Source organism: Akebia trifoliata, chromosome 4 (genome assembly GCF_017979445.1).
Source record: "Akebia trifoliata isolate Shusen 1 chromosome 4, ASM1797944v1, whole genome shotgun sequence".
NCBI classification, from domain to species: Eukaryota; Viridiplantae; Streptophyta; class Magnoliopsida; order Ranunculales; family Lardizabalaceae; genus Akebia; species Akebia trifoliata.
Window position 1 is genome coordinate 44,351,175 of NC_141378.1, and position 13,680 is coordinate 44,364,854.

Sequence of the window (13,680 nt, forward strand, 5' to 3'; positions counted from 1 at the left end):
AGTCAAATTTTCTAGATAATAATATTCCATAGCAGACATTTCTAAGACACACCTCTAACAAAGTGACAAATAGTCAATTCTGAGGTGTCAACATCCTGATAGGAAAGGTCATCGACATGCACATCACATAGATCTTGAGATCATCTAACGGTCTTGAACTTTGGATGACATTGCTAAAATATCCTCCTAGAGAGGATGCTATCACTTACATATTATTAGTGGGTACCCAAGGAAGATATTTTTTTTAGTTAGGTAAATGGTCTACATCTGATATATACAGGCTATAAAATCCAAAGGATTGATTATTTATCTCTAACCTAGTGACCATGATTGAGTATTTTAAGCTGAGGAGTAGTGGTTGATAAATGATTGATGTTTTTCATCAGAAAAAAGGAAAGAGAAAAAAGAAAAAAAGAAAAAAGAGAGAGAATCATATAGTAATTATCACATAATAATTACACATTAATGAACTCATCATTTTTTTAGCTCCTTGTTAAATAGGAACCACATGATTATAGGATGTGCGGTGAATGGTAGAGAGTGATTTTTCGTGACACTATCTTACGTTTGTGATCAAGCGAGGGATCTAGCATAGTTTCGCTTCACAAGCCATCTAATCCAAATTTTTTTATAAAGCTATCTCATTCGATTTCAAGAAAAATAGTGTTAGTGTTATCATTTTGTTGTGACTTTGTGTGTGTGTTTGTGTGCGCGCATGCACATGAGTATAGGGGCGGAGCCAGAATTCTCTTACTGAGAGGACAAACTATAGTTGTCCTATAAGGTTGAACAATATGACTTTGAGGAGAAAATTCAATGATTTTTGTGAGAAGTTGAGTAAAAAGGCATTTGGGTCACTTCTCATTTAAATGTGATAAAAGACCTAAGTTAAGGACAATGTCATCGGTGGGGGTGGGGGAAACTGTCAAATATCAATCAAATAGGACTCTAATAAATCCAAAAACTTGAGTGAGGACTTGGGTGAGGGTAACTACGAAAAGTTTATGGGGGCAAATTCAAAATATATCAAATAATCAAGTAGACAATGTATTTTTTTTTATTTTTTTTTTAATTGTGGGGGCAAGTGCTCCCAATGTAAATCCACCCGAGTGTGTACGTGTGATTTAGGATTGGCAATGGATCAGTTCAGTATCGGATCAGTACTACTCCAATACCAATTCGAAATTTAATTTGTAAACATGTCTTCGATCCGATCCAAACAAATTAATGAATATATGAACCGAATCTGATCCGTTTTATTTCATCCTTAATTCGAAACCGATCTGAACACATGCATATAAAATTTTAAAAATCTACTTTCCAACTATAAGTATAAGAAAATACAAAAGACAAAAACGTTTTATCTACATGTATTTATATGAAATTAAGAATAACAAAAAAATTATTAAAATAAGTTCGGGGTAGATTGGGAGTAGATCCGAATCCAATCCGAAAATCCAATTTTTCATATTTTTGGATCGGATTGGCTTGGACATCAAGTATATTTCGGATCATTGTCAGTCCTACTGTGATTATGCCAAATTTCTGAGAAATAGAAGGGTTGGATGAACATACCATGGGATTTATGTCCCAGGAGTTTGCTCATGTGTGGAGAGAAGGAAACAATTGTTTGTTGTATGTATTCAGTGATTAAGGGACTTTGAAATGTTTCTAATTTTCCCAAATTGATGAAGAGAACTTTCATTGTCAAAATTTACACCAACTATTACTTGTAACACACCAAACTTTATGTTAACAGTTGTTTATTTTCAAAAAGACTGATGTATTGTAAGTAAAAATTGGCGTGTCAATAAAATCTCTCTTAAAATGTAATAAATCTGGCCGATATGATAAATAGAAACCTATTCTTAATCAAACCTAGAGATGTCCTAATCTTCATAAAGTCTGATATAGTATAAACAATGCATCCCAGCCTAATCCTCTTATGAGAGCTTTTGTTAACACACCAACTTTTACTTACGACACACCGATCTGTTTTAAAAAAATAATAATTAAAGAGCTGTTTATATATATGGGATTTGTCCCGAAACATGCACAACTTATGTCCAAATTCCAGTTTTGGTGCATTGCTCGTTTTAATTCTCAAAACAGACTTTTTTCAGTGAATTCATCCCTTTTATAATCAACAATTGATAAATTATCAACAAGATAGCAGATAAGGTAAAATCATTGGTATTTTTTCAACGAATTCGTAGATTATAAAAGTGACGAATTCATTGTAAAATGATGTTTTGGAAATTAAAATAAACGATGTACCGAAACTGGAATTTCGTCATATTCAATGCACTAAAATGGAGATTCACCTTATATAAATTGATGTGCTACAAGTAGAAGTTAGTGTGCCAATAGAATCTCTCTTGATTATTCAACTATTAAATCAACCATGAAGAGATATGTGGCAATGTAGTTCAAATATTCAACGGTCAATGGACAGAAGAAGTGTATCACTTTTATTCTTAATTTTCTTAGTAACTCTTCGACTAGATTGGCCTTCCTAAGTTCAAAAATAATAAGACGTGTTTCCCAAGGCTATTGACTATTAGTTATATATTTCTCTAAACTTTAGAAAATAATTTTTACGCCCAATTTTCTTGTTTTGGATATTTTAAATGTATAATATAATATAATTTATTGTAAGGGTACTCTTATATACATTGACTGCAATGATTTTGAATTTGCATTAGACCCTTATCTTATTATAATTTTGAAGGTTAAAAGTGTATTTTTATAATTGCAAGAAATTAACTTTGAACCTTATTTTTTTTTATTGGTACTTTGAACTTAATTTCATTATAATATTGCAGATTAAAAAGATATTTTTGTAATTTAAAAAAAAAATCTATTAATATGTTTACAAGTATATTTGTAATGTTATTCCTTTTTAACCGAAAGAATCTAAGAATGGGTAAATTTAAGTGTAATGATTGTCTGGCGCCCTCCTTTTAACACATGCACCCATCATACAATCATAAATCATTGGCCTTGGGATATGCATAACCATAAATCTTTTTCTTAGATATCCCGAGGCAAATGATCTATAGTTCATGATGGGAGCTTCATATTATCACAACTCTAAGTTTAAATGTATTGTGGAGGCATTTTTGGAAGAAAATTATAGTGTCAACAACTCTCTACTTTGCCTTCTCTCGTTATAATAGTAAAGATGATGTTATTGTCACTTGTTCATTATTGCGATGAGTCATATTTAAATAGAGTGTGGAGCCCTATTTTCGATGGTACAAGACATTTCAATTAGGGGGAAGACATCAAACATTTTGTGTCAGTGAGAACCAAAAAGATTTCAACTTTGAAGGCGTTTTGTCTTTCGTCCTTATTGTTTTCTTTCTCTCATCGGATTTGATAACCTATTTGATTGTTCTTGATTATTATGAAAATTATATTATATAAATTTATGAAGTTTAAAATATATGAGGTTGATCGACTTTATCTAATGGTTATATCAAATCATCTTTGGATCTTAATATTGAGATCCAATAAGGAACCCAACCCCAAAAATCCAATCCGAATTTATATTGGAATGAAATCAAATCTAATCTTAGCCTCATCGATTAACCCATCTCAACCCTAATCCAAACCCAATCCATTGACAACCCTAGACATGACTAGAGGTGTCAGTGGATGGTAGAAAATTCGAATCCGATACGAATATTATTCGAAAATTTCGGATATTGAATTCGAATTCGGATAGTTTTATATATTTGAATACTTTTTGGATATGGATTTGGATATTAACATTTCGAATCCGATAATATCCGATTCAAAATAATATATAATATATATTATTTTATTTGATTAATTTTTTATATAAATAATGTAATTTATTTTATTTTATTTTATTTTTTTATTATATAAATAATATAATATATTATAAAAAAAATTTAATAATGAAAAATCAGTTGGATAAGGAAAAATTATGGTTTTTTTTTTTTAATATACAAATTATTCGAATTCTAATCGGATATTATCCAATATCCGATAAGATAATAGGATTCGAATTCGAATAGAGTTTAAGAACATCCGTCAAATTCGAATTCAAATATCAGATAAAAATTTTGAATTTTGATTCAAATATTATTGTATTCGAACGGATAAGCATCCATTGACAGTCCTAGACATGACTTAGTGAAAAATTAAATGGAGGAACAGATTCGTTAAAGCTTGAAATTCTTTTAGAAAGGATTTGAGGATGATGATGATTATTAATATAATAAATAATTTACATAGGAAAACATTGATGAGGTTAAGTGAAAATTAAGAATGGAGAGCCAAGAAAGAGAATTACTTGGGTTAAGGTAACTATATCAATGGACCAGGCCTGGGCTTGGGTTTTGAATTTTAATGGGCCTGTTTCAATTAAAAAATGTTTGGGCCCACTGAGTGTAGGTAAGTGAATATTACTTGTTAAGTTTTATGGAGAGCTGGGCTTTCACTGGTTTATGATCAGAGCCACAGATACAATCGATGGATTCATAAGAGTGTAACGTTGCATCAACGCCACAAAACTTGTCTATCTTGAACAAAATCCTATCCGTCCATGATGGTACTCTAACCTGAGAAAAAATAAATTAAAAATTAAAAAATGTTTGTGAGATCAGTCAATGGGCTGGGCCCGGTTATAAAAGTTCTATGATAATCCGGCATAAACATAAAATACTAGGGGTGCACATGGTTCGGATTGGTTCGGATTTTGGCAAAATTGAAACCGAACCAAACATGATCGGTTCTATAAATTTGAAACCAAACCAATCCAATTACCCTATAGAACCGAACCAATCCAATCCAATCTTGGTTCGGATTGGTTCGGATCGGTTCTCGGTTCTCATACTTATTGAAGATAGATACCTTCTTCCTCAATCCAAGCATTCTATCTCCTCCAATCTTCAAACCTTAAAAACAAGTAGGACTTTTTTGAACGTGGACTTTGGGATAATAAAAAAATTAAAAGGAAGAAGAAGAAAGAAATAAAAAATTGAAAATTTTATTTTTTAAATAATTATATATATATATATATATATATATATATATATATTTATATATAATTGGTTCGGTTTTCGGATTGGTTCGGTTCTATTATATCCTAATCTGGAACCGAACCAAAATAATCGGATTTTTTTTTCTTCGATCCGTACCCGAACCGTGGGTGTGTTTAGTCCGAACCAATCCAATCCAAAAGCTTCGGATTGGTTCGGATCTCGGATTTACCCAATCCAATGTGCACCCCTATAAAATACCTAGCTCAAGCCCGAACCGTGGGTGTGTTTAGTCCGAACCAATCCAATCCAAAAGCTTCGGATTGGTTCGGATCTCGGATTTACCCAATCCAATGTGCACCCCTATAAAATACCTAGCTCAAGCCCGTTCCATCTAATTACTCTACCAAAGCTCGGCCTGCAAGCATTCAGGTTTTTTTTATGGGTCGAAATAGGTTGGCCCACAATTTTTCTTATATGTATTAGAAATCTATATAACAAAATCTTACTGACCACAACATGAAAAATACCCATACTCGATAGACCAAGGCATCGAATTCTTTTTTCTGACGGGCCGAAACCGTTAAATTAATGGAGGATGGCAGAAATTCGATGGCTCTAAATTGTCGAATCTGGGGAACATAAAAATTCTCAGCTGCCCCTGACCGCCGAAATTTGATTTCTAAAATTCGTGGGCTTTGGCCCATCGAATTTTCCAATTTTCACTTAGTGGACCAGAGTGTGGAGCGGGTGTGAGTACGAGGGCAGGAACGGAACGTGGGAGCATCAAGTTCAAAAGTATCTTAGGGTGTAGAACGCCTCCAAAGCATTATGTATTGAGTTATATATAACATACTCAAATATTAATTCTATTGTTGGATATTTCATTTGCTTTCTTTAATTCATCACAACTTACACTTTCTTCACACACACACACACAAAAAAACCTCTTTTACAATTTAGAATTTGAAATTTCTAATAAAATAAACACACTTTATTTAATAAATTCTGTATACAAAAATGCAATCATGACCCCACCATGGTCCCTAGTTGCTATATTTTCACTTGCCCTATATTCATTGTTTGGTTGCATTTTTGTATTATTTATATAGGTTGACCATACCACCCGTGTCACCACCTCTAATTAGTTATGACAAAATAATACTTGATCATTATTATTATTATTAATTAAACAATGAATATTTGTTTTAATTATTGAAGCTTATCCTACTTTGAAAGTTTCAAATTAATTATAAAATTATAGTAATATTTTATTGTTGCATCTAATTGTAATACTCAGTAATATTTCATTAAAATATTTGTTTATGAGGACATACATGACTAATAGCTATTTAAGAAATAAAAATATAGGATAAATTACCATTTCATGAGCTGGATATGACGAAAGTCTCATTCTGGCTTATTGATCATTTTAATTCCCAAAACATGAAAATCTAGATCACAAGTTTTTCAAAGTGAAGATCTCGTTGGTTTAAAGTAGTGAGATCACCGCAAGCCTGTGAGATCATCAGTTTTATTACTAGTGAGATTGTCACTTTGGAAAGAAAAAAAAAATCAGTGATCTCGCTACTTTAAACCAGCGAGATCATCTTTGCAAAACCCACAATCTCGTTCTTTATACTTTGGAAATTAAAATGAACAGTTAGCAAGAATGGGAATTTCATCAAAAGTTGATCATGTTTTGGGAAATTTCTCTAAAAAATACTTAATATGATAGATGAAATGAAATTCTATATGCGAGTGGGATTCCAATATGAGTAGTCGTGTAGAACGGTCCTATGGTATCTACATGGCACATTTTTATTGGAAATTAAAGACATCGGGCTGCGTGAGGATTAGAAAAATGGTATCCCAAACAAGGCTTAAGTGTCTATGAAACCATGGAAGTAGAAGAGAATGAGAGGAAAAAAAAAAATACCTTGTAGCTTGTATCATAGTTGCTGCTTCCAACATTATATTTGTACGTAGGCTTGAACCCCAGAGTTCCCTCACAATATCCATTAAATATTTGTCCTCCCTCGGCTTCTAGTAGGAGTTGATCTTTGCTAGCAAGTAACTGTGGTGGTTATAGATGAAATCAGAAGCCCATAACGGATGCTCTTTGTGTTGTCTCTTATATATTTAATAAGTGTAAAAATACAAAACAACAAAGATGACATAATCACACACAACACAAGGATTCATGTGGTTCGATAGTGTGCCTACTTCCACAGATTAAATTAAGAACAATCACCAGTTTCTCATAAGTTTTACAATGCTAGAGATCTCTATTTATAAATCGGGAGTTACCAAAATATGTATATCTCTCTAAACAAGAAACCACCAAAAATAAAAAAATCCTTAAAGAAAATATTACACAATTACCCTTTTTTTATCCCTAAAAAAAATTTCTTTGAGAGCGGGTGCTGCCCGCAACTATACGTAACGCAACAGAATACAAGACATTTACACAACAATAAGAATAATGGTTTAAAGTGGCTGTAATAACATGTTATTGTGTATGAAAGTAACTTACATTGTGAAGATTATTGTGTATGAGATCCCTGGCGGGGAGAGTGGCAATGCCTTGTATTCTATAGTTGAGATCTCCCAACCAAACTGTAATGTGAGAGGGTCTTGCATATGGGTTTTCATACTTGGAGAAGAGGGAATGTGATATGTGCCTACATTGCCAATTCCTTTCTTCCACATTACTTGCATGAGCTGCACCAAAACACCATACATCATCGTCACTACCATGTGTTTTTTTTCCTTAGAGTTCCTTTTGAGAGTCACTATTAGCATCCCAATTAAAAATAAAGAACATAAGTGAATGGTTGAGAATAAGTAAAAGTTAGAGTGGCAATAGGTGTTGTCTCTTTTTTTTTCTTTTTTCTTAAATTTCTATGTTTTGAGTTTAGGATTTTATATAAACAACTATTAAAATTGTTTGAACGAGTATTATTATGCTTTATAATGTTGAGAGATTATAATTTGCGCTAAAGTTTTGTAATGTTTGAAGACTGTTTTAAGGTGTGAAAAATAATTTAAGAAATTGGGTTCAATAACAGCTCTTTTTTTTTTTTTTAGATAATAAAGAGGGTATCTATAGGGTCTACCAATGTTGGCCACGCTCTCTGTCCAACGAATGATAGATGGAAAAAAAAAAACACAAATTTCCTAGAGATGAGTGTAGGTATACTGGGAAATCTCTAGGGACTATCTTCTTATCTTGGCCTTTAGTTTTTACTGGATTTTTTTTAAAATAAAAATTGTCAAATTTGAGAGGCAATGAATTGTTTGGATTGGGCTTAGGTAGCAACCCAACTCCCACTATCCTTTCTACAACCCACGTGTGACACTGTTATGGGCCCACTGAACTGTGAATGTTTGGATTAGCCCACCCTTTTTTGACCTAAACAGACAAAACTCATCATGGGCTTGGACCCATAAACCAGCATATTGATAAAACCTGTGAGGGAAAAACACTTGTTGAATCAAACTAATAGAACTGGAAAACTTGTTGGCCCAACTTTAAAAATAAAAAGAATTGAATGGTGGGCCGTGCTTTCATAGGTCAGTGGGCCCAAAGACACATATGCAACCTGGATACAAAGTAAACTGCAGCCCAACTCCCAATCCATCTTGCAACACGTGGCACACTCATGTGGGCCCTGGTCAAGTTTTATTCATAAATCCCGTGATAAAAAAGCGTTTTACAAAAATGCCCCCATGCAGGATCGAACTACAGACCTTCAGTTTACAAGACTGACGCTCTACCACTGAGCTATAGGGGCCTCGTTTGCTCCAGTGGCGTCAAAGTAATTATTTTGATACATCAAGCGTACAAACCCTACTGCTTGAGAAATCATCATCAAAGTCTTGTTCTAAAATTTGGTGTAAGGGAACAAATATTGTTCTTATATTTATTTTGTAGGAAGTCATGTCTTAAGTTCATCGAAAAGGAGTCATATATATTCTCCCTCATCACCATTTTAATTTGTCTATGCACACGGCTTATATTTTTCACGAGTGTTTATTTCTAATTTTGTCTTTATATATTAATTGTTATTCAAAGTGTTAGGGGTTCACTTACTTTCTCTCCACCATCTTTGGATTGACACGAGAGAAATTTGGAGTAATTTTATATTTTTAAAATGTCTTAAAAGATTTTTAGGGGTAGAGTTCAAATTATAAAATATTTTAAAAGGGTTTCTCTCCAAATCTCTCCACCTTTGGAGAGAAAGAAAACTCACCATTTTTCACTTATCTTCTCTCCAACTCTTACTTGTTTGCTCTGTCCTATTAAGATCTCATTTCTCCCCAATCAGTTATCTCTTTTCATCCATCTAAATATAGGTATATCTATTACGTACCTGCGAGATGGCAAGATATGAACACCATATGGATTCCTTTGAATTTAATACTGATCGCTACTGCTCCCTTCTTTCGCCTAATTAAACCTCCAAAGCCCCCAAAAGCATGCTTATCCACTCTTATTTCTACACCATAAATAACATAAAATATATAAAAATATGATCAGCACAAAGAAATGAAAACTGAGGCAATATTGGTCTCAATAACTAGAGTGACTAAGTTGCAATTAAACCCACCTTACCTTTAACGAAGAGCTCAGAGTTCTTTGGTACAAAGACAAATAACTGCAGTGATTGCATGATGGCCTCCCCTACAAGGCTTTTTTGTTTCGAGAGAGAAAAAAGCATATAAAAGGCATCAATATTAAGATTAAAGATACGTTTGTTCTTAATTACCCATTAAACAAATAACATGATTGGTGAATGTAAAAAAAATGTATATGATGTAGTTTATTAAGGTGTGTCGAAGGGGTGGAGCAAACAATTTGCCATGTAGGCGAAATTAAGAGTGGAAATTTTTTTTGTGGGGACAACTAAGAAGGAAAAAAATTTGTGGGGGGCAATGTATGTCGCAATAGCTCATAACCATGGTTTCAAAACTTGATTGAGATGTATCACCCCGAGTTGTTTCGATATTAGGCATGGATGAGACGGATGGACAAGTCAAATTTTTGGACAAGATATAGATCCCACGTTCATTTTTCATTTTTTTGAGCGAGATGTCTCAAACGTATGGGAAAACCTGTCCGAGACGACTCGGTTTCTAGCATGGATGAGACGAGATGCTAAACCGAGTTTTAAAATAATGCTCATAATCTTCTTGACTTTGAAAATTCTTATAGGGCAAATGTCCCCATTGTAAATCTGTACCACTTTGTATCGAGATACATTGAATCGTATTAAACAGGATTAGATCATGTAGATAAGGTACTTAAGTTCATTTTATTAATGTGTTATACAAATCATCCTTGTGATGATTCTCGAAAAATAAATTGTCTTATACCTGTGGGTTTCAACTAGAGCTTCTTGCAACAATCGAGCAACATTGTGTCGTGGAACTTCCTGTAAACCAACTACAAGTAGATCGAAACTTCGGTCGTCACCAAGTAGCTCGGGTAAATCGTCGGAGAAAACCTTCATAATCCAAGAAAATTAGAGAATTGAATTCTACATATCAACCAAGCTTATCTCTTTCTTTAATTAAACTAAAATTCTAATTTTTTCCACTTACCCCCTTGCTAATTATATCATCATTTAGTATAATTCAACCAGAGAAATCTTCGGAAAAAGTTGACAAAAGTCAATAAAATTTATCCGAAAAACATTAGATAAATTAAAAAATAAAAATAATTCTTTTAATGTAAAAAAATATATTTCATATATTAAATGATAAAATAACATTTAAAAACTATTTTTTAAAAAAATAATCTGTGATTTTTTTTTTTCAAAAAATCATCTATTAAATCATTGATTAATCGTGATTTTTTTAAAAAGTCACAGATTTTTGTCACTATGATTATCATGCCTCTCTTGAATCAGAAAATTTAAACTTGCCTCCCTATACTATTTACTTTAACAAATTAAAGTCTTAGTTAGAAGGAAACGATGAAAGTAACTCTCATTGGGATTGGATTAGGGCCCATTTATTTGGGACCACGTGGCTTTTAGCTGAAGTGCTTTTATGGAATCACTTATATAAGAATTGCAAGATTTCGAGGAGATGTGGCGGTATTGGTGAAAAAACAGCTAGAACATTTTATATATACTTGTATTAATATTTTGGATATGGCTCATGTTAAGGGCGCCCATATATTTAGGTGTGGCACCCATAATTACACTGGCACCATTAACCATAAAGTTGCTTTTAGGCAGTGTCGAAAGATTCCTGTTGACACCATTAGGGCCATATACAATACCTTATCAACACTAGCAAATTAAAAAAAAAAGCTCCTATGTTGACATGAGATCATAAAGTTTTTTTAGGCAGTAGTGTCTACAGGATCTTGTCGACACCATTAAGGCCATGTAGACAGGGTCCTATCGGCACTAGCCAAATTTTCTCCCCGCGGGGTTTTCCAAAATCCGATCCCACTTAAGCCAAAAAAAAAAAATTAGTTTTTTTTTTTTTATATATATATATATGTGGCGCACAAACTAAATAGTTGGGCGCCTTTAACACTGGCCTTTGGATATTTTGGTCATTAAGAAAAACTTTTGATTTACATTATTCTAACTTTAAAGATGAAGGACACTTTCATCCAAAACCAACCATAACTTACAATGCAACCGGATTCCCATAAAGGCTAAAATTCATAAACTAGTCTGACTCTAAGTAGCTTTTGCTTCTGGCTTTTGTGGAAAGTTGGAAGTTTGAGGGCTAAAACCCCTTTGGAGCTTATAAATGAGTGACTTGAATAAAAATAGAATTTTAAACAAAGGGTAGTTTTGTTATATTAAATTTCATCAATGTTAATGGTAAGGATGCATTTCTAAGTTTTAAAAAAAAAAAAACAATAAATAAATCTTTTGCTTTGTCATAATTAAAGCATGAAAATCAATTCACCTTCCCATTCATGTTCCAAGTCACAATGCACATGCACAGAACTGAATTTGTTGAGAACTCGCAAAGCTTCTCCACCCTAATCGTCTTTATCCCTTCTTGAGCTGAAAGATCCGTGTTCATGTCTCTGACCCATCTTCGCTTTAGTTTTGATCTTCTTCTGCAAATTCTAAACATTAATTTAATTATATAATGATTAATAAAAAAAACTTATCCCAAAGATTTGTGATCAATTAAATGAATCATGTTCTTTCATTGCACTATGTTTATAGTCAAGTCTACAACAACTACAATAGTTAAAATGACAAAGTGTAGTTATTGCACTTTAATGTGTTCCCTTGGGGCACAATTTAACAAAATCCATAAAAGAAAATAAAGGACATAGAACACAACAAGATTTGATATGATTTGGTTTAGCCTTTAGAGTATCTACGTTCACGCATGAGATGATAGCAATTCACTAGGTTTGAAAAAGAAATTACAATCCATAATATTTCTCTCAATATCTTTTAAATCTCCAAACCTTGTGACACCCTTATTCAGGTATTAGTGTAACCATACTTTCTTGATGTACAATTCAAATTTGATGTTATATTCAAGATCTCTATCACAATAATTGAAATTATTCACTACAACCATGGGTTCATGTGTATAAGTACAACATACAACAAGACTTCTCTTTATCTTCCTTATCTTCCTTTTTTTTATAAATTCATTAGAGAATAAGGAGAGAGAGAAACAGTTATTGGCCGATCGAGGATACCTATCTACACATAGAGAGATAATGACGAGAAGAATAAGAAAAAATGTGAAAAAAAAAAAGAACCCACATATAGTCGATAAACAAAAAGATGATATAAGATTCAACCTATAAACAAAATTACCCACAAAAAAAAAAAAAACAATCTAGTTGTCTCCCCCAAGTCCAAGAACCCACAAACAGGCAATAAACAAAAGATAATAATATATGAATTCTTTGAATAACTTGCACCAGAAAAACATGAGTTATAAGATATTGATGATCACTTCGTTGTTCCTTTGTTACTGGACAACTTCAAATTAATTAAAGAATAACAGAAGGAAGAAGAAGAAAGATTAACATACTATAATAGAAAATAAAACAAAAAATGTGATTCTACTAATAGATTATTAGTTTAACTAGAGAAGAATAATAAATATATAGATATATACCCTCTATTATCTTGAACAGTACTGCTGAAGTTACCCATTCCTTGCTTATGTGATTCACCAAAGGCAGCAAAATCCTTTCATTTGTAGAACCCAAGCAATGTTAATAAGAGAAAGCTATAGCCAAACACTATATAATAAAAGAAGCTGATCTTGACTTAGACCTTTTAGTTGTCATAATTCATAAATGGCCAAATGGGGAAATCTGGCATTTTGGCGGTGCAGTTGTTGATACAAAGTCAACCAATTAAATGGACTTTTAATTTTCTCTCTCTAATTCAATCATCCATTTGATTTGTACTGTCTTTCTCTTGTTAGGTTGGATCATTGACTTACATAAAATTCAATCCAAGTAGAAACTGATGAAGTCATTTGCTTCCTTTATGATAGAATCATAAATTTTCCTTTTTTTCTAAAATAAAATAATTGGGTTAGCTAGTTATAAGAACTGTCTTTTTTATGAGATACATGTAAAGTGTTGTGTTTAGCATAATATGCCCAACAGTCTTAAAATAATCATCTCGAAATTAGATAAAGTTATATT

The 13,680-nt window shown here is 32.6% G+C and overlaps 1 protein-coding gene and 1 non-coding gene across 3 annotated transcripts; both read right to left on the bottom strand.

Moving 5' to 3' along the window:
- Window positions 1-4,267: 4,267 nt before the first annotated feature.
- On the bottom strand, window positions 4,268-13,270 carry LOC147405183 (type IV inositol polyphosphate 5-phosphatase 11-like). 2 transcript variants are annotated; one of them, XM_086437808.1, is made up of 8 exons: window positions 13,140-13,270; window positions 11,952-12,108; window positions 10,392-10,522; window positions 9,631-9,707; window positions 9,389-9,514; window positions 7,549-7,736; window positions 6,952-7,089; window positions 4,268-4,592 (listed from the first exon to the last, which is right to left on the bottom strand). In XM_086437808.1, exons 1-8 carry the CDS (start codon window positions 13,175-13,177, stop codon window positions 4,437-4,439), a joined length of 1,011 nt encoding a protein of 336 aa, XP_086293934.1. In that variant the 5' UTR covers window positions 13,178-13,270; the 3' UTR covers window positions 4,268-4,436. The 2 variants fall into 2 exon arrangements, with proteins under 2 accessions (XP_086293934.1, XP_086293933.1); XM_086437807.1 differs by having other exon boundaries at window positions 11,952-12,117; window positions 13,140-13,234.
- On the bottom strand, window positions 8,738-8,809 carry TRNAT-UGU (transfer RNA threonine (anticodon UGU)). Its single transcript has one exon. It is a non-coding gene; the product is annotated as a tRNA-Thr (tRNA).
- Window positions 13,271-13,680: the final 410 nt, after the last annotated feature.

Bases quoted from the DNA above. Each gene is read 5' to 3' on its own strand.
- LOC147405183 (XM_086437807.1), bottom strand. From the start codon at position 13,177: ATGGGTAACTTCAGCAGTACTGTTCAAGATAATAGAGG. The intron at 7,737-9,388 runs GTACGTAATAGA...GTTTTGGTGCAG, and splicing joins CATATCTTGCCATCTCGCAG to CTCATGCAAGTAATGTGGAA. The intron at 4,593-6,951 runs GTATTTTTTTTT...ATTTTTTCTCAG, and splicing joins ACTATGATACAAGCTACAAG to GTTAGAGTACCATCATGGAC.